The sequence below is a fragment of the Syngnathoides biaculeatus genome, chromosome 22 (genome assembly GCF_019802595.1).
Source record: "Syngnathoides biaculeatus isolate LvHL_M chromosome 22, ASM1980259v1, whole genome shotgun sequence".
In the NCBI taxonomy this organism is placed as follows: domain Eukaryota; kingdom Metazoa; phylum Chordata; class Actinopteri; order Syngnathiformes; family Syngnathidae; genus Syngnathoides; species Syngnathoides biaculeatus.
The window spans coordinates 15,065,842-15,091,818 of NC_084661.1; the positions used below are offsets into that span (position 1 = coordinate 15,065,842).

Genomic DNA, 25,977 nt, shown 5'->3' on the forward strand with positions numbered 1-25,977 from the left:
CTAACGGTCCGCGTTCATTCTGCGCAATTTGGGGGGCAAGTTGTCCTCCGGCCGCGCGCCGGCAGTCGCGGCAGTGATGGTGTTAATGGCCGCCGGCGCTCTGTGCCTCTCCAGCTCGGCCTCCTCGGCGTCCCCGTCCAAGGACAAGAGCTGGACCCGCTCCTCTGGGCGGCCTCCGTGGCGGGCGGCGGGGATGGAGCCGGACCTGATCCTCTGGATGCTCAGCGGCAGGTCACCCGTGCTGGAGGCCTTCCCGCCGGGCAGGGGCACTGCCGTCTTCATCCCCCTCCACAGTTGCTCCTCTCGGGTGGAGCTCATGCGCTGCAGTTTGCTGGGCAGCCTCGCGGCCTGGCTCTCTGCAGGCTCCACGTTGTCGGCCGAGAGGAGCCTTGCCCTGCGGCACCCTCGGCCGCCGTTGCCCACCGGCGGGGAGGAGGGAACCGGGGCCGCCGGGAGAGGGTTGGGCGACGTCAGCGATGACTTCTCCTCTTGCTCTTTGACGCTGTAAGGAGGCGTGGGCACCTCGAAGGTGTTGTGAAACTGAGAGTAGTCCACCCTGAAGAAGCCCTCCTCCAGGGACATGACGGGCAAGAACCGATGTCCCCACAAGACTTCGTCTTCCGTGTAAGACGTCCGAGCCTGACACGTCATACCTGTCACAGGGAGGAGAACCGAGAATGAAGTGGAATATTTCCAGGGGAAATTGGGGGGGCCTTCATGAGCATGTCGGGTGGGAAATTGGACCATTAAATAAAAATGGACGGCTACGGAGTGACACGAAAAGTGGAGAATTGCCTCGGGGAAGCGAGAGAGTGAGAGATTAAGGGGGGGGGGGGGGGCGGGGGGAGACGTGACAGAAATGGACGCGACCATTAACGACTGCATTATTAAACACCACTCATTAAACATTCTCTTAAATATTGCATTTATGAGAGAGGAAAAATGCCCGCGGCTAATTCACACAAATTATTAAAAGGAAGACTTTAGTTATTAGTTAGATACTAGGTTTTCAGAACTTTATCAGCTCGAGGCCAAGATTAGAATTGCGCTTCCTTCTCGCGAGTCACCGCAGACGGCGCCGGGGTTCAATTCTCGGCCACTGCTAGAGCCAAGACCTGTCCCGTTGCAGTACTCTGATAACTCTGGCGGGTAAATATAAATAATGTACTTCATTCTGCATGCAACGTTTACAGGTCTACTCGGTGACCTTCCTCTTAAGTGATTATCTTCTCGTTGTATAAAAAATTTGAGTTGAATACAGATCAGATCGTAACCCATGAACGCCCGTGTCTTATTCTCCACGGCAAAACGTAAAAAAGGTTGATCCACTCGGGCGCCGACCCGCAATTTGGGGAAACCCCAAAAGAGGAGAGATCTCGAACCAGTTGTCTCCACGATGCCCTCGAGGATGACGACGATCTCAAACTGCTCGTTCACGAGCGAGCGTTGGGAAAGGTCGAAGAACGGGCTCTTGCTGTTGATCTCGTGGCAGATGGTGAGCGGCGACACCAGGAAGAGCTGGTCGGCGCCCGTGCCGAAGCCCACGTCCAGCTCGCACTGATCCAGAGGCAGGAACTCGCCCTCGGGGGTCTGACGAGACTGCGGGCGGAAACGCTCCATGAGGGATTGAGTTTTTGACGTCGTGTGGCAAATATTCAAGTACAGACACCTGAATCATCTGCTAAAACACAGTAATGAAAACCTTTCAACGCGATTACTTACCGACACTGCTGTTATCTTAAAAACTGCTTGTAAAATTTGCGTTTTCGCTCTAATTATTTTTCCACCTCGCGCAGAACTCGCCAGCGTGTGAATCGATGTGGCTCCGCACAGCAGAGGTGGAACAGGAGCGTCTGCACCGACGCAGCCGGCGGACGGGAGGTGAGAAAGTGTCGGGCCTCCCATTGCGTCTCTATTCAATAAAGGAGTCCGGAGGGGGTGATGAAGTTCTCCTCTCGGACCAGCCCTCGTGCGACCTGCTGCTAAAAATACCTCCGCAGCGGTCCTCGGTGAGCCTCGTTTGGCCGGGAAGACAAAGCAATTTCTTGCGCCGCACAAAGTCCAATCGGGTGAAGTCTTCAAATTTAGAAACAATTCTAGCTGCGGGGAAGAAATGGAAGTGTATGAAAGGAAATAAGCGCCACCGGGATTTGAATTTGAAATACCACAGGAAACAGGATTTTAATTTGAAGTGTAAAGTGATCACATTTTCAATAGTTGTATTTCAATGTTAACAATTCAACCGGCTACAGTTCGCTGTCTGAAATTCAGCCGCTGTGACGGTCTGAGCGCTCCCGCTGGCTGCAAAGTCTCTTTGTGAGTGATGCGCATGCACGTATATTTTGTAAACTTCCGGCCAGTCTGAAACATCCCCATCAATGCTTCCAACATTTGCCGTTGGACAACTTTTCTCCAAATGTTCATGTTTGCTATGGATGTCTCAGAAAGACGAATAAATATGTGTATATCTTTTTTATCAACTTTTGTTTTCAGGTTAGCGTATAACGCACGTTAGCTCCCTCTATGTAGAAGAAGGGGAACTGTGAGACCGGGAGATTGCTACGTACTCAGAGTTCCCCTGTTAGTAACACATGAGCATTCATCACAAGGAGACTTTTCAGCACAGGGGAGCGCTCAGACCGTCACACCGGCTGCAATTCGCCGTCTAAAATTCACCGTCTGCGCCACCGGGCAGGGTTACTTCAGGTCAGAACCGAACACCCAGCCAATCCAGTTAGGTCAGAACCGAACACCCAGCCAATCCAGTTAGGTCAGAACCGAACACCCAGCCAATCCAGTTACACTTTCTTAGTATGTGACGTCACGTGACTAAGAAAGCACAACTGCGATTGGCTGGGTGTTCAGTTCTGACCTGAAGTAACCCTGCCTGGTGGCACAGACGGTGAATTTTAAACGGCGAATTGTAGCCAGTGGAATTGTTAACATTGAAAAGTTACACTGAAATTCAACTATTAAAAATGTGATCACTTTACATTTCAAATTCAAATCCTGGTGGCACATATTTACTTACATAAAAGTGGCTCTTGAAGAAACCTTTTCATTTAATGTGCAGCCATCGCAGCAACAAACAAAAATTCCTTCTAGATGGCAAGGATGCATTTTTTTTCTTACATTTTTCTTGTGCGTTTTTTTGTCTTTTTTCATTGTTAAAGTCAAAGAAAGTCACTAAACGATATCGGGATAGACTCCAGCTAGTTTTTCCAAACTTTTTCTGCTGAAAAATAAAGTTGTTGAAAACTTTCACTTTTAAGACCAGTTTTTTAACATTTGTCCGTAACCTAAATGCTGACTCAAAATGCAATCCAGCAAATGCAAAAACATGTTTTTTTTTTGTTTTTTTTTTGGGGGGGGGGGATCGGCATCCACAGATGGCTAACAGACAGTCATTTGTATTCACAGTGACGTGGAGGACAGGAGGGTGCGACATTTCACAGGAAGACGTCTGTGCCCACAGATCGCTGGCTCGCCTCGCGACGGAGAAGAAGAGTCGCGACGCCGATGGCGGGCCTCCTGTTTTCGAGGTGAACCGCCATTTTGAAAAAAAATATATATATATATATTTAAATCTTAAAACAATTCCAAAAGACGATTCCATAGTTCTTGCGTCACTTTTCCAATTGCCAAATCCCAAACAAAAAGCTGACAAAATACCGCTGGAAGTCGAACGGTTTGAAATTTGTTGGGCGTAATACACGAGATCTCTGCGTATCAAAGGATTAAATCTGCATGTTTAGTTTAGTTTTTCCTTGAGCTTTGGCGACACTGAGGCTCCAGCTAAACACTAATCCCGCCGGATTAGCATTCGGGTAACCGTCGGTCCTTTCCGACGTCGTGCCGTGCCAACTGTGCTCCCATTTGCCGCGAGGTCATTAGCATGTCACTAATGTGGACTTTGAAGTTTCTTTCCTTGCTTTGCACGGCGACATCTTGCACCGAGATCTTAACTGTGGGCAATTGGTGGTTAAGTTGCAAAATTGTAAACATTTTCACACTTGGAAACATTGGAATGAACGGCAATTTAGGTGGAACGGTGGAAGTTGGAAAGCCTCACAGTTCTGAGATCCCGGGTTCGATCCCGGGACCCGCCTGTGTGGAGTTTGCATGTTGTCCCCGTGCCTGCGTGGGTTTTCTCCGGGCACTCCGGTTTCCTCCCACATCCCAAAAACATGCAACATTAATTTGACACTCTAAAATTGCCCCTAGGTGTGATTGTGTGCGCGGCTGTTTGTCTCTATGTGCCCTGCGATTGGCCGGCAACCAGTTCAGGGTGTAATTCCGCCTCCTGCCCGTTGACCGCTGCGGATAGGCTCCAGCACTCCTTGTGACCCTCGTGAGGATAAGCGGCAAAGAAAATGGATGGATGGAAAACTGTGTGCCAGCCAACCTGTGAGAGTCTGAATTCTGCCTAAATTTTTGGGATCAAATATTTCACTCAGTATAATTAATTTCTTTACTTTTATATTGTGCATCCGTGTGTGTGTGTGTGTGTGTACATACACTATACTTTAATTACCCTATGACATAATGTTAATGGTTCTTGGGGCCTTGAAATTGTGCTATATAAATCAAAAGTTATTATCAATTATTACTATCACTGAACACTACCCAATTTAGTTCACTCTAATTCAATTAAAGAGCTTTATGGCAAATTTTTACTTTATAATCATAATAACTCGCTTTTGATGGTTCCGGTCAGATTAGTGTTGATTGAACATTGTGTTAATTGTAGTGGTTATGTAAATTAATAAAGTGCGTGCAACTGATTGTAGAGATTATTAGTGGTGTTTGGAAGAGGTGAGTTTTTCAGAGCCGCCTGAGATCCACAGTGGGCAGAACCGGGCCGTGTCCCTCGTGTATGTATATGTGCGTATGCAAATCGCATTTTTCCATATTTTACCACTTTACATTCAGGGGTCAAAGTATTTCCGCATTTTTTTTCTTTTTATTAATGCATTAACATTAATGATAATTCACGGGCAGCTAAGTTTTTAAGTTCACATGCATTCTGTAGAACCAGGAAAGAGAATTATTCAATTGATAACGTAATATAGTACGTGCTGTATGTCAAGTAGTGCCATTGGGATGTCCGACGTGAATATTTTCCATGAATAAAAAATAAATAAATAGAAAGCCTTTGGGTCACAGTACATTTGCAGGAAATTGATGCAGGAATAAATCACATATTGATTATTTGTGCAATTGGAAATAAAGCCGCATCCCTCACCTTACTTCAGTTGTGCTAAAGTATGGCTGATTCTTAATGTGAAAATATTATTCATTTGAAATCATTTCCTATTGAATATAATCCATTGTGGGTTCGGGTCAAAATGGTTCTCAGCGGTCGTATGCGGCGTTTTGCAGAGGAAACCGTTAACCAACTCGGCAAAACGTGGACATGAGGGTCAATTGCAACCGCGCGTAAAAGGAGTTGTAAATAATGAACACACTGGCAAAGTAATGGAGTGATTTTTCTTTGGCCAAATCCAAAGTATCCAGGCCACGCAAGGATTTACAACCCGCGTCGACGCCCGCTAAAGTCACACCACTCGATCACAGCGCGGCTCCACGTTATTATTACGAGTTTAGATTTATTGCATCATGCCCCCCCCAACCCCCCGTCCCGCCCCGCCCCCCTCGTCTCTGACCTTGAGCCGCGTGTTGAAAAACTAGAAATGAACCGCCCGTATTGTTCTTTCCACCGGGCTCGTGCGCGTTCCATTTTTTTGTGCTCAGTGACCTCTGAACCTGAAGCCGCATTTTCTTCAATCCACAATCGCCGGGTTTGTCTTTTTGTAATTCAACTTGCGCATTTATTGCAGATATTTTACAATTAGCGTGCTACCGTTTTCATTTTTGCTCCAAATTTTTCCCGTACTTTTGCGATGAATAAAGTTTCTTGTTAGTGTCCAATTTTTGTCGGCTGTTTGGACCTAACATTTGGATGATGTCGCACTATTGCCTTTGTTCCTCGCCGCCAGTCCCGTGGCTCTGATGCGTTTCACATTTTAAAACTAGCCGCGATCAGAATAGCCAAATCTAGCGAGATTGACCGCGATTCGCGCCCGCAAACTCGCTTGTTTTTGTACATGTGAAGATGCTGCTGCCTTGTTTGGCGGGACAGACGGAAAAGGGGAAAGTCCTCTTTAAATTTGCCCATTGGAAGACGAGTTTAAGAAAATGTGATTTGCGCTAGTCAACTTCAAAATGTATGCGTCGATGCGGCGTCGTACAGTCGACGCGTGGCCTAATCGGTTCAACCTCTCATGTTTACGTTCATTCAAATTTAACCCTTGTAGCCCTAATCTGTCAAATGGAGCATTCGGGGCTCAATCAAACACAAACTTCATATTCTAGACTCTTCCTGTGTTCGTGACGCACATTTAATGATTCAATATTGATTCGCATTTCAACGTTACGAATAACATCTCCGACAGCACAGAGCTCAAGATTCGAGACAAACGTACCGTAATTCCCGGTGTGACGGTCTGAGCGCTCCCCCGTGCTGAAAAGTCTCCTTGTGATGAATGCGCATGCGTTACTAACAGGGGAACTCTGGGTACGTAGTAGACGCTTACTGGGAAATTCCCCGGTCTCATAGTTCCCCTTCTTCTTCATAGAAGGAGCTAATATATGTTATAACTTAGCCTTAAAACAAAACTTGATAAAACAGATATACACATATGTATTCGTATTTCTGAGACATCCATAGCACCACGCCGGCCTACAGAGCGCACCTGGTTATAAGCCTGAGTACACAGAAAGAGTTTAACACTAGCGCCGCGCTAACGCTAGCGCTGCACTATCGCTAGCGCTGCGCTAACGCTAGCGCTACATCACCGCATAAAGCCGCTGGGTTGAAAGCGCGTGGAAAAAAAATTGCGGCTTGTAGGCCGGAAATTACGGTACATGTCACACTTCAATCTGTGTAAAGATGTTTCTCATCTCTCTTAATATACTGATGTTGATATCATTATCATGTATTAGAATCACAATCATGAGGATTTATAGTTTGTGTGCGTAGAGCTCCTGAACTGAAATTCAGCTAGTGGATACCCTCACTGACTTCTTTCTGACTTTCCCCGGCGGGCGAAACTGTCACTTGACATCATCACGCTGCTCCAACCGGGGTTGGGGGGGCAGCGACTAACTCTCCGAGTCACAACAAAGCGGCGTCGGCGCTCACTTATCTGCAAATGTTTGGACTGCGAGGGGGAAAAAAAAGGCCAGTTTGACGGGAAAAGCTTGTTATTCTGAGCGCGCAAAGGCCGAAAGACGCGCGGGGCTAAAATGACCCAACGTCAATCTTAAACGCTGCCTCGTGGGAGAAACCGCAGTTAGCGGCTGCGAAGTGAAGAGTGACAACGGGGCAAAGTAACGTCAGCGATTCGGGTTGCAGATTTCCAGACGTCGAGCAAGAGTGACTATAAAGATAACCAAGGTCCATTAAGTACGCGAATTGGCACAATTGCGGCTTTAATCACCGCACGTACAGTCCCACAACCTACATTATCCCCCCCGGGGTTGGGGGGGGGGGGGCATCCATCTGAGCCGAGGACGTGTCGAGACGGCCTGAACTCGGGAATTACGACCCGTTGAGAGCTTTTTCCGCTGACTGCAGCAGGACAGAGCGTGACGACCCCCGGCGGGACGCGAGATGGCACTTCGCGAAAGCACCCGTGTGAGAATGCGCCGTCGCTAATTGAATTTTCCGAACCAAAGTTGCGGCTGAGCAGGCCGCCTCGCAGTCCTGAGGTTCAGAGTTTGAACCTCTGCTCCGGTGGAGTATCCGTGAACTCTGCGGGTTCGCCGGCCCGTAAGGTACACCGAAGACTGTAGCTGAGACCGCGACCCTGACGAGAAGAAGTGTTTTAGAAAATGCACAGATGGATTTTTTTTCCATTCAACATGCGCTTTTATCGACTGGCCGCATTTTTTGATTGCGTAACGCGATGGATGCGCCGTGTTAATCACGCCGCTCCTCGGGGGTCAACAATTCGGTTCTGGAGACAAATGGAAATCCATCGCGGGCCCCTGTAGAAAGTGCTCATAAACCGTAATGAGTCATTTCTGGAGGTGGTTAAAGTATTCACACTCTGGACCCGAGTACAAGTCGAGATGACTGTGGGAAAACTGACAAGTAAATGTAGGAAGCGCCGATTCAAGTTCATATGTAAAGACGTATACTTACAGTAAGTGGTCAAGTAAAACTATAGGATAACAATTATATGTAGTATAATACCAGTTTTGATAATTTGGTGCAGTGATGAAATGGTTTTATTCATGTAAATAGTGTTAAGTTAAATTCCATCAAAATAACACAATGTTTTATTCATTTGAAAAAACATACTGTAATGTATTTTTTAATCAAACGGTTTAAATTTCCATCCATTCATTTTCTTAGCCGCTCATCCTCACAAGGGTCGCGGGGAGTGCCGGAGCCTATCCGAGCTGTCAACGGGCAGGAGGCAGAGTACACCCTGAACCGGTCGCCAGCCAATCGCAGGGCACATGAAGACAAACAGCCGCTCTCACAATCACACCTAGGGGCAATTTAGAGTGTCCAATTAATGTTGCATGTTTTTTGGGATGTGGGAAGAAACCGGACCGCCCGGAGGAAACCCACGCAGGCACGGGGAGAAGATGAGAACTACAAACAGGCGGGCCCGGGATTGAACCTGGGACCTCGGAACTGCTGTACCACCTGACCCACCGTGCCGCCCAGTTTAAATATATTCGTCAGTCCCCCACGGGGCTCGGTATAAAACTTACAAAATGAATGTACGACCAAAACAGCCTTTTCTAAACTCGGCAAGCCGTAGGAATATCAGTCATTTTTCACACAGGATAAAGAACATATGTATATGAGTATTGTTATATTGTATGTCTACATGTGCTGCAGAAGCATTTGTGTTCAAATCCCTTGATGAACAGGTTAAATGTTGCAACTTTTGATGACAGATGATTTAAGATGTTTTATGTTTATGTTAGCATTAAAATCAAACCCACCTTTTGCATGACAAATTCATGCGGTTTGGTTCAATGCAAAGCATTTAATATTTTTGTTTGATGTTTAGTTTGACAGTCAACTTCAACTGGGAATGACAAAATGCTTGAAGCAAAAGATTTGTCCTATTTTTTTTTTTGCCAAACTGCTCCTTGGTGTGACGTTCACTGTCACCACCTAGCGCTCGAATCTCCTTTCTAGACACGCACAGACAAGAAAAAGTCATAAAGTAGCATACCGATTTGTGTTTTCAGACGTTGTAGGTAAAATTGGGGACGCGGGGGATGTAGAGAATTTTCCGTCTTGCATTCCCGGCAGCGCACGCGGCAGCTTTCCTCGTCCTTACCTTGATAAGCTTGCACCTGATCTGCGCGGAGACCATGTGGCTGTTCCTCAGGTTGCCCACCCTGAACATGAGGCACAGCCGGCCGTCCCGCTGCGAGACGACGGCGTCCTGGCTGAACATGAGCGTCTCGGCGCGCTTCTTGGGCTGCGACATCTTGATGAACATGCAGCCGATCAGGAAGGCGTCCACGATGGAGCCCAGCAGCGACTGGAAAAGGAAGAGGATGATGCCCTCGGGGCACTTCTCGGTGATGTAGCGGGTGCCGTAGCCGATGGTGGCCTCGGTCTCGATGAAGAAGAGGAAGGCGGACGGGAAGTTGTACACGTTGGCCACGCACGGCGTGTAGGACTCGTCGTGGCCGCCGCGGCTCAGGTCGCCGCGGACGTAGGCGATGAGCCACCACATGGACGCCATCACCAGCCAGGCCACCGTGTAGGTGAGGATGAAGATGAGCAGGTTCCAGCGCCACTTGAGGTCCACCAGCGTGGTGAACAGGTCCGAGATGTAGCGGCTGGTCTCGCCGCCCAGGTTGCCGTGCTGCACGTTGCAGCGGCCGTTTTTCTCCACGAAGCGCTGGCGTTTCCTCTTGGCCGGCGCGCAGAAAGTCGCGCCCCGGCTGGTGTTCACCACCTGGTAGTCCTCGCCCAGTTTCCTGCGGATGGCCGCCATGGCTTTTGCGGATCGCTCGCTCCTTTCTTTCGAGCGCTCAATAGTTGTTGATGTTGTTGGCGCAAGTTGGCTGCCCCGCGCGCCCCCACCCGCGCGGCCACCCCACCTCCACCGCGAGAGCAGCGCGCATCCAGCCCGACGCTCGCATGCTCCGAAACTGGGGGTGCAAAAACTGCAAAAAGTGCCTGCGGATTCTGCACACACACACACTCAGTCCTCGGACACGAGTGGCAACTTTCCTTGCGTGGCGTCTTCCGTTGTTAATTGTCCACTCGAGTTGCGTCCCTAAATATTGATGACAGTAAATAAATATTGCACACGCATACCTGATGCACAACAGTAGGTTTGCCGTGTGTCTCCTGAAAGCTTTTTACTTCCCCCTAGTGTTGCTGCAGGGGAAGCAAAGTCTGATGGCGAAGTGTGCCATCACGTTTCCACGGGGGTTGTGTCACATCCTGTGGGTGGGGCAACACTAGACGATCAAGTTCGGAAAAAAAAAATGGAAAATAGCGACCTTGGAGTCCAATATGGATCCTCGGGGCCTACATTAGTGTCACTTGTACTACCTCGAGATAAGCAGAATTTACTTTTGTGCTTCTGTACGATGCCATGAATAAAAATGAGCAGGACTCTGATTCGACGCCGCATTCCCAGATGGAATCTCCATATGAATGTTTTTTTCTTGCTATAGTCGAGGAAAATATGAATTCTCCATCCTCTGTGAGCGACCGTCTCATGGATGTTTAAAAGGTGCCATATTTGGCCTTTTTAGACCTCCACTGAGTGACACTCGAACGTGGATTTTGTATTAAAGTGTCAATTTCACACCTTGGTTTCTTATACCATCCATCCATTTTCTTCGCCGCTTATCCTCATAAGGGTCGCAGGAGTGCTGGAGCCTATCCCAGCTGTCAAATGGGTACACCCGCCAACCAATCACAGGGCATATTGAGACAGACAACAGTCACACCTACGGGCAATTTAGAGTGTCCAATTAATGTTGCATGTTTTCGGGACGTGGGAGGAAACAGGAGTGCCCGTAGGAAACCCACGAAAGCACGGGGAGATCATGCAAACTCCACATAGGCGGCTTACGGGATTGAACCCAGGACCTCAGAACTGTGAGGCCGACTCTTTACCAGTTGACGCCACCGTGCCAACATTTGTCATACTCGTGTTCAGAAAAATTCCCCTGTGACGGCTCCTTCTGTTTGACCCAGTCTCGTGTCCGCTTTGTCCTTATTTAGCCACGACCGCCCCCTTTCCTCTTATTGGTTGCCTTCATGTAGAAGACCCAATCCTCACTACTTGCGAGAGCACACTTATTCGTTATGTTGACAGCTCCGACCTTCGCTAGTGACGTTGATAACGTCAAGAAATTAAATTAAAATAAATCTGATTCCGAAGAAATACAACAGTTAGCCCTACGCTGTGTATTTACCTTTACATCGTACCCCGAGGGACAGAAACTGACTTATTTTGTAATAAAATAACAAGCAGAGTGCCGATTATAGCCAATGGGAACAACGTCATGTAACATTTCAATATTTGTCAAAACAACGATGTCTATTTATTGATTCTGAATATTATCTGTCCTGCGTTTTAGTCCTCAGTTCCCAGAAATTTAATTTGCTTTGTTTGTTTTTCAAGCAGGGCGGCACGGTGGATCAGCTGATATTGCGTTGGCCTCACAGTTCTGAGGACCAGGATTCAATTCCGGACCCCGCCTGTGTAGAGCTTGGATGTTCTCCCCGTGGCTGCGTGGGTTTTCTTCCACATCCCCCAAAAAAACATGCAACAGTTACCTTTACGCAACAGGTATTTGTACACAAATGGAACCGCAACATTTGTACGCAGACAATGTAACATTACTTCCAGACATATTTTTCAGAAAATGACTAATATCGGCGACACGGTTGCTCAGCTGGTCAAGCGTTGGCCTCGTAGTTCTGAGGTCCCTGGTTCAATCCCGAACCCCGCCTGTGTGGAGTTTGCATGTTCTCCCCGCGCTTGCGTGGGTTTCCCCTGGGCACCCCCCCCTCCCACATCCCAAAAACATGCAACATTAATTGGACACTCTAAATTGCCCGTAGGTGTGATTGTGGCTGTTTGTCTTTTATGTGCTCTGCGATTGGCCGGTGACCAGTTCAGGGTGTACCCCGCCTCCTGCCCGTTGACAGCTGGGATAGGCTCCGGCACTCCCCGTGACCCATGTGAGGATAAGCGGCAAAGAAATGAATGGATGGATTTTTCAACCACTGATGTGATCCTGGCACTAGCGGTTGTTGTGCCCATTGTTCTACCGTCTGCCGCTTATTTTCGAATTTTGTACATTGGTACAGGTCACTGTGGGTGCTTTCTCATTTAAGTAGGACTTTAAAAGGATCGGTACTTCTGCTTTTCCCAGAGTATTTCATACACACAAGTATCTGTACGCCCACTCAAGTACAAGACGCGAGAACGTTTCCATACTACAGTATTTAGTACAATGATTATGCGCAATGAAAATGCACAGGAGCGGGTCAGCGACCTCCGTCGTCGTCATGATCGTCACGATGATGTGCCTCCTCCGCCCCATCACCCCCGCCCGGCTGACTGCCCCGCGCTAAGCTGTGCCGTGCTGCGCTGCGCTCTGGCTGGCCAACGCGGTTGCGGTCGTGGGCGGCTGTCTCCTCTCACGACCCGTCCGCCAGCCCGCACCCATAATCCCCCGCGCCAAGACAAGATGGAAGAAAGCAGCGGCCGCCGGAGAACAATGTTTTGGCAATAAAACGTCCAAAGCTGCGAATACGGAGGCACCACGGGCACCTTCCGAGCCGTCTGCGGTCATGTGTAGGTGAGCGCGAACCCAATTCGGCCAGCGGGTGTCGGTTCGGTCGGGTTCGGTCGAGATAGACGCGACGCATCGCCGGGTTCGAGATGCGCCGAAAGGCAGCATCATTGTTTGGGATGCACGGGCCGTAATGCGGCTTTTTTTCTTTTTTTTTTTTTTTTTTACTCGAAGCTAGCTTAGCAGGTTAGCAAGTTAGCAACCAGCTAACTAGCTCACGGCTAGTTTGATTGTTATAAACACAGCTGCGCGGAAAGCTCGTAGCTTGGTTTTTATTTAGCTGCGGCTGCCCGTGCTAGGTCATTGGAGCCGGAGCCGACGTGGAACCGAAATAGCCCCGGGAACGGTTTTTTCACCCCCCTTTTCCTTTTTTTCCTGCCAGCCGCACGCACACTCGGTAATCGTTATCCGCTCGTAATTACGGCTAAAGTTAGCTATCAATAAACGGAGCGCCAGCCAGCCAGATTGAATTTCCGAGCGTCGCCAAAGATTTAGAGAAGGGGGGGGGGGCAGAAAAAGAGCTATTCACACCTCCCGCAGCAAATTTCCGGCAAACTTAATGTTTGATAATTTTAAAAGAAACGTTCAGGGTTTAGACAAATGTGTATTAAAAGCGTAATTATCGCCATTGGTGTCTTACCCATTTTTAAATAGCCAATAGATGCGCTAGCGACATGGCAATATGTCACCCCCATTCTTAGACTCCATAAAGCGAACTTTTCTGCTCATTTAACAAGCCCCGGCGTAAAATAAAACTTTTTAGAAACGGCGTGCGGTGCTTTTTGTCGAGATTTTCTCGAGGGTTTTCAGTGCAAAGTCGACGGCGCGTCGTTGGGCTCATTGTGGCGTGTGGTGCTGCTAAGCTAACTAGCTGGCTAACTATTATGGATGACAAAAGCTCATCTGCTTGGTGTTGAATGTGTGTCGCCTCGCCAAATGGTCGCCGGCCCCGTTTGGGGCTCGCAAATAAGTCGTCGAAACCGTCGAGAGCTTGCTTTAGTCACGAGTGTGTGTGTGTCTGTGTCCTAGTTCAATTGCTCAAATGTCAAGACGCGTTTGACCTAAATAGCATTTGTTTAGGCAAATCCAACCAACCGAATAATTAGGAGCGTTGCAGTCATAATTTCTGTTTGCGTCAACATTTCATCGGCCAAGATGTTAAGGGGTGTTTGAAAAGGAGCACTAATACACTCAGAAATGATATCTTAAGGCTCAAGGGTATTACATGTGGCTTCATTAAAAATAGATGCAAGTGTGCATATTATGGACTGATTTGTAAGACACACGTCTAGACTTTTTCTAAAGATTACATTGCTTCCATTTAAGCATTCGACCAGGTTCTTCGTTAATCGTTGGAAAAAAGAAATCAGTTATTACCGAGTATTGGAGTCACGTATTTGCATTAACATTTGATGGGCCAAGGGGCAAATGAGTGCGCAAATAATGGAACAGTGTCAAAAACAACAGTAACATCCTCAAAAGTTTTACATTCAAGCTGTGGGTTACTTGTGGGATGCAAAGAGACAGCTGGGATGTTATAAAATGCTTTAATTTGTGTTATGACGTCCTCTCTACATTTTTACAAGAAATTTAACAAGATCGTTCACTCATCTGCGAAGGGAAATAAACCAACTATGTATTAGTTTTGCTTTCATCCTTATTTGCTTTCACATTTGATGGGCCAAGGTGGAAAAGCGTGCACATTTTAGATTGACTTGTAGACAAATCTCTAGACTGCTATAAAAGGTTTATCAACTCTCTATTTGTCCAATATTGCTGTGGAAAAATCTTAACAACTAATTATTCTTGTTGAACTCATAAATACAGTATACAGTACAGTTTTACTTTTCATCGACGAAGGTGCAAAGAGTGTTGAAAAAACAAAAAATTCAGCCCGCTCCATTAAAAAAAGAAAAAACTGTATAATTTATATTAAATTCCAGGCAGATGTTCGGACAGATGTACAAATTTTCACCTCCAGTAGTACTTAATGTGCTATGTCTGTCGCCGTACATCTGTAAAGGCATTTAACCCTTTTTTTTATGCTAAACTAGATGATAAAAGTGCAAGGTAAATATGTTTGAAAGCTTCCAGTCACTTATTCCCAGTAAATCCAATTAAGTAATTAATGGGCTACTGTGTGGGAAAACATTTATCTGTACTACTGTTTATACAATGAAGCAGCAATTGCTATAATTTGCTAGAATATCCCTGTGTTTACTTCTCTGCCCTATTTCGATTAATTCTGAGTTTTTGTCTTTGAAAATCCTGTGAATTTAAGATTTTTTTTTAACTCTTAAAGCAAACAGTCTTGAGTCTCGTTCACTATTTCTCGCTCGGGTCGAGTCACCAAAATGTTGCCATATTGGTGACCTAAATGAGTTTGGAGGGGTCCGTAATAGCCACGATTCTTCCTCGAACTAGAATTACCAGAAGCCACAGTTTTGCGCCCTCTATTTAAAAGCGTGACACGTTGGTTTTAACAGACATGTGATTTTTGCATTTATAGGCAGGATTCCATCTTTTTAAATTGCATTTAAAAAAAAAAAAAAAATCCCAAGTTTTTCTGCAATATTCCGACCATAACCCATGCCAGAATCCATACTCGTTCATATCCCGGTCCGACTTTTGCAAGCGAGGTGGAAGATTAGATACTTGTCTGTTGATTGGTCCAATGTGTTCCTCCTGACCAATGCTTGTCATATACGAGGCAGTTTATGGGGCCATTAGCAAGTAAACACAATGGGGGCGCTCGAGAGGAAAGACGCCTCTCGAGTGAAAGAAACTGATATATGTGTCAAAAATAAGTTCCGGCGGGATTGGATGGAACGAGAAATCGTTCCCAAAAACGAACTTTTCCATGGCTGGGATATTAAGATGTCAACCCAAGGCCAACAAGCAACCCCAGTTGCAGACGGTGAGAGTTCAGAAGCAATTAGTTGTAAAAACGTCTGTTTTATGTACTTGACGTTAATAATTGTTGACAAATTTGCGCGTTTCAATCATTTACCAAAACAAGAAATTAAAATGTGATAAACACGCTATGAAAGGGCGCTTGCATGCCATGATGCAAATCTGAATTCAGTTTAGATGTTTACTTAGTTGAATTTGTCATTTTTGGGGGTAAAGATATGCACCTAAATAATGAACGATTGTATTATGCACATTTTGAAAACAGAATAGCATTTATTTATCGACGTGCTCGATATATTTCATTCATAATACAATTTATAAAACTTGCACGTTAAAATTGGTGATTATCCTTTGATCGTCTTTTTGCATTCAGTCAAATCACATGTCTGTTTAAAGAAACGTATCTTTGATGTAAGCTTCTATTTGATGTAAATTGACTCAGAGAATGTTCGTAGTATTAATTTTCATTAAGTTTGCTAGCACTGCGTCGACCGTCGCACCGGTATTAGAGGTTATGGCAGTTCAGTCTCCGACATGTCCAGTTTTCAAACGCTTGAAGGCATTCAACCGTCGTCGTCGAGGCACTGCAGTCATTTTATGAAGTGTTTGTGTCTCTGCTCTTTTTCAGGGTGTTCTCCCACATTCCCATTTAGAGTTACTGGCCTGGCCCGCGCCCGCACACAGCAAAACCACCACCATGAGTATTATCCAAGACAAGCTCGGCAATGAGTTTCTGCGCAACGGCGGCATGGACCCCAATTTTGCACCTGGCATGCTCATGTTCAGCCACCTGCCGCCCGTCACCAGCTTCACGCGGCTGACGTCGCAGTCGGTCATGGGTGAGCTCCCGCAGGAGATGATCCTCAAGAAGGAGCGCGACTCGCCCCCGGACCACCAGAGCGCCAGTCTGGCCAACGCGGGCGGCTTCCTCCACAGCATGGGCATCAAGCAGGAGCGGCTAAGCGAGCTGGATTATCGCATGCCTCTCTACGGCGGCGGCGGCGCCGTGCCGATGAGCTGCGCCGGCGCGGGGAAGAGCGGCGACGACATGCCGGACATGTCTTACGGCAACCACCACCAAAATCATCACAACATGCTCCTGCACGACCTCAGCCACAGCAACGTGCGCTCCCTCGGAGAACCGGTGAGTTTGAAGTGGAAATCCGAACACGGTGAACCTCTCTGCCGCTTTAAGACTGATAAGACTCGTGTGTTTCCCCCCCAGATGTCTGGGCGATCGGGTAAAGAGCCAAAAGATTCCTCGGGTAAAAGAGGGAGGAGGACCAACGGGGACGGACAGGGAGGCAAAGCCCGAAGGAAACGCAACGACGCCGGAAAGGTGCGTCACGCTTAGATAATGCTGCTGGAATTGCCTGCCTGAGTGAACATGTAAAGCAGTATGAACAAAACCTTTTTTTTAAATGTCTTTAAGCCTGTACCCATGTAAGGTCATGTAGATTTGCAACGCTGACCCAGGAGCAGACAAAAAGCAAAATAAAAGTGAATATAAAAACATACACAATCAACGGTGTGACGCAGTGGATCGCCGCTTACAGCTGCGGGTTCAATCGTCTGCGGATTTTATTTTACATTTGATTGTTTTCTTCTTGAAAAAAAAACAATCCCAAAACGCAGCACAGTTGTTTATTCATAGAATAATGCATCTTTTTTTTAAACACTGTTAAGAAATCCTATCATGACGTAAAATTAACGTGTGAACCACAGGTGTCAAACTCGAGGCCCAGGGGCCAGATCCTGCCCGCCGCATGATTTTATGCGGCCCGCAGAGGCAAATCAACCGCGTCGACGTCTGTGATTCTTGTGGAAATCCATCCACCCATCCATTTTCTTTGCCGCTTGTCCTCACGAGGGTCGCGGGAAGTGCTGGAGCCTATCCCAGCTGTCAACGGGCAGGAGGCGGGGCACACCCTGAACTGGTCGCCAGCCAATTGCAGGGCACACAGAGACAGTCACAATCACACCGAGGGGCAATTTAGAGCGTCCAAATGTTGCATGATTTTGGGATGTGGGAGGAAACCGGAGTGCCCGGGGAGAACATGCAAACTAAACACAGGCGGGGCCATGATTGAACCCGGGTCCTCAGAACTGTGAGGCCAACGCTTTACCAGCTTGTCCACCGTGCCGCATTTTGTGAAAATTTGAAATGATAACATTGAAATAGCATTTTTGTGTGACCAAATATGAACAATGTTTGTAAAATCCCAATGCACTCGATCTCGGATTCAAAAGAAGTTTATAAATTTCATGTGTAAATATGATAAGGCGATAAAAGATTAGGAATGGGGTTCTCTTAAAAGGGTCAATTTAAGACTGGAATCTCAAAGTTAGCCTTGAACTGCGCTTTTTAGCGGGCAAACAATCAGCGTATTCAATAGTTGCAAAGCTCAGTGTCGCTGCTTTCCTTCTAGGCCATGATGTTAGACGCGGATGGAGCCTGCCTGTCGCCCAACTCCAAGCCACATATCTGCGAGCACTGTAACGCTGCCTTCCGCAGCTCCTATCACTTGCGCAGACATGTGCTCATACACACAGGTGAGAAGCTTTCACTGCTTCCTGTTTTTCTGCTCCAAAAACCTCCGGAGACAAAGGAACGACAGCGCGGTGTGTGTACCATCAGGGAGCAATGCGTTATCTCGCTTTTACGCCGTGTCCTCGAGGGGAGACTGCTGGGGGTGATTCATCGATTGCTCATGTGGTTCTGGACGTATGAGTCATCGTCTTTGCCCGGAATTGACCCCTCCGTGGATATTGCGCAATCCGCGTCACTGACCAATCAGAGGCCAGAGATCTGCATAGACCAAAGCCCGTTTTTGCTCCCGCCATTTTCTCTGACAACATTGAATGGTCCAGTATAGGTTTAGTTAGCGTTTTATCGCGTATTTGGGTTATTTAACAATAGATATGGTTAAGAGGTGTAGTCACGGACTTTGTAATAGTGACGACATGTATCCTGAAAGGCTAGTTGATGGCTAGTTCGATTCGTACCCTTTCCAAAACCGAAGACCCGGTACGAAAAATGCCTTCGATGGATCAAACTTTGTGGAAGACCGCATCATCAACTAAATCCATCTAATATCAACCGGAACACATATGTTTGCACGAAGGTATGCCCTAAATTTGATTTTTAATACACGTCTCGTATAAATGAATTCGAAGTTCTTCGCTAGCATAACACTGCTGCGTGTGAACGATTGCCACACTTAGTCTTTGTTGAGCGATATTTAGCGATGATCGGACTGCACAAACGTATTGATTTCTTGCTGGCTCGCGGCCGAAGCTTAACCAGACTGTGTTTGCACGAAGATATGCCCTAAATTTGATTTTTAATACACGTCTCGTATAAATGAATTCGAAGTTCTTCGCTAGCATAACACTGCTGCGTGTGAACGATTGCCACACTTAGTCTTTGTTGAGCGATATTTAGCGATGATCGGACTGCACAAACGTATTGATTTCTTGCTGGCTCGCGGCCGAAGCTTAACCAGACTGTGTTTGCACGAAGATATGCCCTAAATTTGATTTTTAATACACGTCTCGTATAAATGAATGAGACGTTCTGCGGTAGCATAACATTGCTACGTGTGAATGATTGAATGAAATCAGAAGCATGGCGTCTCTCTCAGTTAAGAATGTATTGTATTTAGAATCTATAATATATCGTTGATTTGAATGAAATGAGAAGCATGGAGTCTGTCTCAGTTCAGAATGTATTGTATTGTATTTGCCATTTTTACTGTTTGTCTTACGTCAGCGCACGTGGCGTGACGTCACTTCAGGGGGCGTGGTTAAGTGCCCTGTACGGAGGGGTCAATTTCTCTTGACGAAGTCCATTTATCCGTCCCAATTGTTTTTTTTTTTAATCCCTGAATCTGTGCGGGCTTCAACTGAAACGCAATAATTAATGTGTCGGGGCGACGGTTGTACTCTTGATCGCACAGGTGAGAGGCCTTTTCGGTGCAGTCAGTGTAACATGAGCTTCATTCAGAAGTACCTGCTCCAGCGGCATGAAAAGATCCACAGTGGTAAGTTGTCCATTTTTTTTGTTTGTCTTTGTCTTCACACAAACGTCAGTATAAATTCCCAATCGCATCGCGGCTGTTTGTTCCAGGGGAGAAGCCATTCAGCTGCGACCAGTGCAACATGCGGTTCATCCAGAAGTATCACATGGAGCGGCACAAACGGACGCACAGCGGCGAGAAGCCGTATCGATGCGATACATGCCAACAGGTAGGGCGGATTGCATTTTGGAGGTTTTCTGCCCTTTTCATTTCAACTCCCAAGGTCGGTTCTGGGTGTTATATTGGACGGCCGACCACATATGGCCTGTCCACGTTCTTTGACAAGCACTAGCAAGGTCATGATAAAGTCAATAACTCATTGACGCCACAGGTTCAGTACCCCAAAAGAGATTAAAGCGGAATTCCGGTGGTTTGCATTAGCAATGTATTCAATAGGTCATGTAATATGTACTCTCTTTTGATAATGTGATGTTAAATCCTCACTCATTTAATAGTGTTTAGATTTTCGTCGCCAATTCCGAATTTTCAGGGGCGCCGCCATTTTCGCGAGTCACATGACCTACGTGCGCGGACGTGACGTGTTAGATAAGGTTCCAAACGCTCGATGACACGGGACACCATTATACCCAGCGCTGATTTCTCAGATTTATCCTCATCTGATAAAGAAATAGCAGTATCGGTTGATTGGGAAGACGGAGGAATACTTCCATACATTCATAAAAATGAGAGCGGATTTAACATGGCATTGTCAAAATAGAGTACATATTACATGACCTATTGGATACATTAATGCAAACCAGTGGAATTCCCCTTTAAATATTGATATGGCGTTAATACAGTCAGCGATTATTAGGGTCACTGTGTCTCATCGGTTTGGTCTCTCTCTCTCTCTCTCTCTCTCTCTCTCTCTCTCTCTCTCTCTCCCCCTCCTAGTTTTTCTCAAGAACAGACCGGTTACTGAAGCACAAGCGGACTTGCGGTGAAGCCATAAAGAAGGGTCTGGACCCAAACATGCTGGAGCTCAGTGATGCCGAGCTGGCCCAAGGCAGCTATTCACTCACTCAGGGAAATGCGACCACCTCCGGACGCAAGCGGGCAAAGTCCAAAAACGCCGAGGGCGGCGAGCGCAAGAGAAAGAAGAGCGCGGCCGCCGCGTCCATGGCATCGTCGTCCATGGCGACCTCGTCTACTGCGGCGATGGGCCTGCAGGACTACAGCATGGAGCAGCCCTCCGGTTCCGCCATGCAGGGGCGCTCTCCCAAATTGGTCTTTAAAAAAGTGGGCCGCAAAGGGCTGGATAAAGTCCTCCATTCTTTAGAAGACAGCGCCGACGGACAAAAACTCTTGGGCCAGAAAGCTGGCACCATGGATCACGTGGACGCCATCGGGCTCGACAACATGGGTCTGCTCCAGGGAGGCGGGAGCAACAAGCAGGGTCCCGCCACCAGCAGCAACTACGACGACGCGATGCAGTTTGTAAAAAAGCGGCGATACCTCCACGCCGTCAACAACGACTACGGGGCGGGCGCCCTCCACATGGCGTCGCAGGGAGGCAGCGTCATCCAGGTGTCCCTGGGGCCCGAACCCACGCTGACCATGCTGGACACCTCCCCTCTGGAACTCAAGCACGACAAGTCGGGCATTCCGGACGAGGTCCTGCAGAGCCTGCTGGAGCACTACAGCCATAAGCCGGAGGGGCCCCACCACCACCACGACGTGGCTTTTGACCTGTCTGACCACCCGCACCACGTGGACCTCCAGCCGGCTGCGCCCGTCACCCCCGAGCTGGAGGACGACGCGGCCAACGGGGGCGACAAAACGGCGGTGATGAGCGAGTACTCCAAGTTCCTCTTGCAGGCCCTGGAGCGCACCAGCCACAGCGGGCCCTTCCCCAGCCTGGGCGCCACCGGGCCGTTCCCGCTCCTGTCCAGCAGCTCGAGTCCCACGGGGCCCCTGTTTTCCGACAAGCACGTCTACAGCACGTCGCCGCTGGATTGCGGCTACCCCCCCGCCGTTTCTTCACCGCTGCCCATCGCCGCCCCCTCCTCGACCACCTCGTCCACCTCATCCAAGTCCCACTACGGCATGCTGGTGGGTTCGCCCTCCCAGTCAGGCTTCCACCTGACTTTGGAGCCAGCCAGCCACCAGCAGCTAACGCCATCTCAGGAGCTGACGGAGCAGCTGGAGAAGCAGCACTCCCCCGGAGCCTTCAACCTACCTCCCCAGGATCTGACCGCCCAGGCGGAAAGCTCCAAGGGGCAACAAGCCAAGGCCGGGGGCAGTGCCGCCCCCGCCAACGGTTCAAGCTATTCAGACCTGTCCCCTTTGAACCCCCCGAAAGAATCCACCACATACCAGATTGAGAATTTCGCCCAGGCCTTCGGCTCCCAGTTCAAGTCCGGGCGCCGCACCCCTCTTAGCTACGGCAGCGACCCCGGGGCGGAGGTAGACCACAGAATACGGACTCCGGTTTCAGAATTCTCAGGGTATAGCAGCTTGTTAGCTGACGTCAGCGAGCCAGTGAGTACAGGATCAAAAACCCCGACAAGCCAAAGTTTCAGATAAGGGTCAAACGAGGTGAACCCGGTTGGTTGGGGTGGTTCTTGTCCTTCCGACGCCTTCCCAACTCATCCCAATTTTGTTCTTGTAGCAAAATTATTATTTTTAAATTTTTATTTTAAACACTGCCATTAAATGATGCAAAATGACCAGGGAGGGTCTTACATGGCCTCAAATGCAATTTTTTTAAAATTCTTTGTATTTAGTCGCTTACCTTTCGTTGGGAAAAAGTAGTGATTTTTTTTTTTTCATGAGTATAAACCGTAGATTTAAATATAATTTAAAATATTTTGAGGGTAGAGATGAACTTGCATTTATTACTTTCAGAACCGTTGTATTTTACCAATCATCATACTGTTGTAAAGTAATAATGTTGATAATTACAAAAAAAAAATAAAAAACACACACTTTTGGCAGGGAAAGCCCAGAATTCAAATGGCAAAAAAAAAAACACAAAAAAAACTATATATTGTCTGTTACAAGAAATGTATTAACTCAGGAAATAGGCAAAATTGTGAAATAAGACTTTGTATTATGAGATGCAATTAGCACAGTTTTTACAGGTGTACTTGTGACAGGTGAACTACAAAGATTTTTTTTTTTGGGGGGGGTGCATTTTATTGACATGTTACTAGTCATGGTTACGTTTGTGCTCTCCTGCGTGTTTTAGTCCAAACGACGGTACTGTTGCATGTCAATGTGAAGCCAGCCTGTAGAAAAGAAACCCAATTCAAACACGTTGGACTCAGAACACAACGGACGGCGAGCAAACACTTGTTTTATTTTTTTGGTTTTTGTCCATGGACTCAAACTAGCACTTTTTTTTTCTTTCTTCCCCAAACATATCATCAGAAACAATAACCCGTTCAATTTGTACTTTTTACGATAATATTGCTTATTTTAAAAGGAGAAAACTGTGAACAAGGGTTTCGGGAGGGTGGGGACGATACGTTTTTTTTTTTGTTTTTTTTTTTTATTATTATTATTATTATTATTTTTTGCCAGAAGGGGCGCGACAGAGTTTTTCTTGTGGTTTGTCGGGTGGTGATGTAAAAAGAGGATTTGCCATAATTTTTTGTGATACACTATTTTGAGAGTAGCTCTTTGTATTTAAGTGTTTCTCCAGAGCTCGGCTGACATGCTGGAACGGTCTCTCTCTCTCTCTCTCTCTCTCTCTCTCTCTCTCTCTCTCTCTCTCTTTCTCTTTCTCCCCCCCTCTCGCTCTCTATTTTTAAATTGTATTTATTCTCCATTAGTCGCCACACACCTTTGTAGCAGTTAATTTATACAACACACCTCCTGAATATGCAGCAGGAATTGAACAAATGGCCTTCTTTGTCTTCCGTGGTCGAAGCCATTCTCTCTATCCCGGCAGCCAGGGTTGATATTTAATTTAGTCGATTTCCTGCGAACCTCACCAGCCCCCCTCCCCAAAAAACCCCCTCTTTTCCCCCCTCCCAAACTGTTTTTCTGGGACTCTGAAGCTGCAAAGGGGCGGGGGGACAAAAAAAAACTTGACCGACCAGCCGCTTCCCTCCAAACACACTATGCTTTTAACGGAAATGGAGAGAAAAAAAGACGATAAGATTGACTAAATATACCTCATATCACAAAAAGCGTATAAAAGCAGGGACACGCGTTTCGTTGTATGTAGTGGAAAATATTTGTAGAATAGGTTCGACTTATTGTATCATCATTTTTTACACCGCCTGTGTTTACAATGATAGAGCAAGTGACTTGTCAAAATGGAAATATGTATTTTTTTTTTTAATGTAAAAACATCCATGCCAAGCAGTGTTGCATTCTAGATGCCTCGTAGGACTTTTTTTTTTTTTTCTCTCATGGTATATCCCTTATTTTTGTTACTTGCCATAATGTGTTTTTGATATGAACGCTAGAAGGATATTGTTTACAAAAAAATGTACAAAAACGCTAAAAATGTTTTTTTTTTAAGTATGCATGATTTTAATGGCTTTTTTGTTTCCTGACTTGTCACCTCAATACCAAATGTCGTAGCAGAAGCCTCCCCTTTCCTTTGTCTGATTAGTACTAGACCCTCGTGACATGATTTCCCGGGCTGTACCTGTTATTGAGATGATGACCGGATTAGAGAAGCCAATAAAAACCTCTTTGTTACGAAAGAAAAGCGGAGCGCCAGACTTTCTGTAAAAAAAAAAAAAAAAAAAACGTGATGTTCCACAAAAACTTTGGGTTTTTATATATATATATATATATATATATATATATATTTTTTTTTTTTTTTTACATGATATGAGTAGGTTTGATGCATTTGACAAAAAGTGCGCCGATGAAAGTGAAGCGAAGCGAGTTGGAGTGTATGACATGTTTATAAAGCTTTTGTCGTCTTTCACGCAGACGCACGGACGGCAGGCGGAGCCCGCCCACGTTCTCAAGAGTGAAGCAGGAACACTTTCGGCCTCGTTCGCCTGTCTGCCGTTTCCCTTTCATCCGCGGCCCGGTTCCACCAGTCGGCGCCGCGCCCGGTGCGGGTGAGGGTGAGGAAAGCCGTGACCGTTTTTGACTTTGGACTTGCAGTCAGCCAACCTCATGATACCGGCTGACGGTAAGACTTTATCACACCTCTGTTGACACAGCGGGACGGTCGTAAAAATCTTTGAGAGAACCACAAAAAAAAAAAAAAAAAACACAAAATCCAATAATATGGAAAATTTGTTTAATGTACAACCAAATGAAAATCGACTTTTATAAATCATTGTACCGTTGCTTTGTCACGCAAGTGTTTGGAATTAAGGGGGACGACTTATGAATGTATAAATATAATAATGCGGCCTATCATTTTTTTTACAAGCATAACAATTATTTACAGTATCAATAATGACCTTGAAAAATTTCAATGTCATTCATTACTAATTCATTAGTCCGCAGGTGTGAAACTCTAGGCCCGGGGGGCCAAATCTGGTCCGCCGCATGATTTTATGTGGCCCGCGAAGCCAAATCTAGAGTGTGAATTTCCATCATACTTGTAAAAAAAATTTGAACCAAAATTTCAAATTATCATATATCATTAATGATAAATATTACAAGCATTTTTGTGTGACCAAACGTGACTAGTTGAAAAACACAGTAACCTTGATTTCTGATTCCAAAACTTGTTCATAAATCAATTATGTAAATACGATGAGATGATGAAATATTTTTGTTCCACAGTCATAACGGCCCTCTGAGGGGAACCGGAACAACAATGTGGCCCGCAAGAAAAATGAGTTTGATATCCCTGAATTAGTCTCTTGTTTCTAGAGCTTTATTTGGATTAAAAAAAAAAATCTGTTTTTATTTTGTAGTATTGATTCAAATACTTCAACAGCAGTCATTCTCAACCACTACTGTGTAACATTAGTGTGAAAATTATATAATATAATTTATATATGAATATATAATTCTGGGGGTGTGTCTTATTTACAGTACCTTACTCATGATTATTATTTTTTTTTTTTTTTGACGGTAGTACACAGTATATACGTTTGAAAATCACTATTTTAAAATATTTGCCTCAACTTAGTAAAGGGCACAGTGGATCACCTCATAAAGTGTTGGCCTCACCGTTCTGAGGTCC

At 46.4% G+C, this 25,977-nt stretch overlaps 2 protein-coding genes and 1 long non-coding RNA gene across 8 annotated transcripts in view; 2 read left to right on the top strand and 1 right to left on the bottom strand.

Annotated features, from left to right (window-relative positions):
• Positions 1 to 246, top strand: part of LOC133495389 (uncharacterized) — a 28,913-nt gene extending 28,667 nt beyond the window's left edge. The window contains exon 5 of the long non-coding RNA XR_009793556.1: positions 115 to 246. This is a non-coding gene — a long non-coding RNA (uncharacterized LOC133495389). The remainder of the gene's footprint in view (positions 1 to 114) is intronic.
• Positions 1 to 10,416, bottom strand: LOC133495387 (G protein-activated inward rectifier potassium channel 1-like). Its single transcript, XM_061809976.1, has 3 exons — positions 9,372 to 10,416; positions 1,383 to 1,599; positions 1 to 653 (listed from the first exon to the last, which is right to left on the bottom strand). The coding sequence occupies exons 1-3, from the start codon at positions 10,038 to 10,040 to the stop codon at positions 1 to 3; spliced, it is 1,539 nt and encodes a 512-aa protein (XP_061665960.1). The 5' UTR covers positions 10,041 to 10,416.
• LOC133495386 (zinc finger protein 281-like) lies at positions 1,550 to 24,505 on the top strand. Of its 6 annotated transcripts, none has more exons than XM_061809972.1 (11): positions 1,550 to 1,691; positions 1,797 to 2,009; positions 3,421 to 3,542; positions 11,694 to 11,858; positions 12,556 to 12,876; positions 16,412 to 16,927; positions 17,009 to 17,122; positions 18,213 to 18,335; positions 19,733 to 19,826; positions 19,913 to 20,031; positions 20,757 to 24,505. In XM_061809972.1, exons 6-11 carry the CDS (start codon positions 16,481 to 16,483, stop codon positions 22,386 to 22,388), a joined length of 2,529 nt encoding a protein of 842 aa, XP_061665956.1. In that variant the 5' UTR covers positions 1,550 to 1,691; positions 1,797 to 2,009; positions 3,421 to 3,542; positions 11,694 to 11,858; positions 12,556 to 12,876; positions 16,412 to 16,480; the 3' UTR covers positions 22,389 to 24,505. The 6 variants fall into 6 exon arrangements, with proteins under 6 accessions (XP_061665956.1, XP_061665959.1, XP_061665957.1 ...); XM_061809975.1 differs by having other exon boundaries at positions 12,556 to 12,872; XM_061809973.1 differs by having other exon boundaries at positions 1,797 to 1,881.
• The last annotated feature ends 1,472 nt before the right edge of the window (positions 24,506 to 25,977 follow it).

Coding starts and splice junctions, on each gene's coding strand:
- LOC133495387 (XM_061809976.1), bottom strand. CDS start 10,040: ATGGCGGCCATCCGCAGGAAACTGGGCGAGGACTACCAGGTGGTGAAC. Junction 1,600..9,371: donor TCAGGTGCAAGCTTATCAAG/GTAAGGACGAGG, acceptor TTCCGCCCGCAG/TCTCGTCAGACCCCCGAGGG. Junction 654..1,382: donor GGGCATCGTGGAGACAACTG/GTTCGAGATCTC, acceptor TCCCTGTGACAG/GTATGACGTGTCAGGCTCGG.
- LOC133495386 (XM_061809969.1), top strand. CDS start 15,731: ATGGCTGGGATATTAAGATGTCAACCCAAGGCCAACAAGCAACCCCAG. Junction 18,336..19,732: donor GACATGTGCTCATACACACA/GGTGAGAAGCTT, acceptor GGTTGTACTCTT/GATCGCACAGGTGAGAGGCC. Junction 20,032..20,756: donor GATGCGATACATGCCAACAG/GTAGGGCGGATT, acceptor TCCCCCTCCTAG/TTTTTCTCAAGAACAGACCG.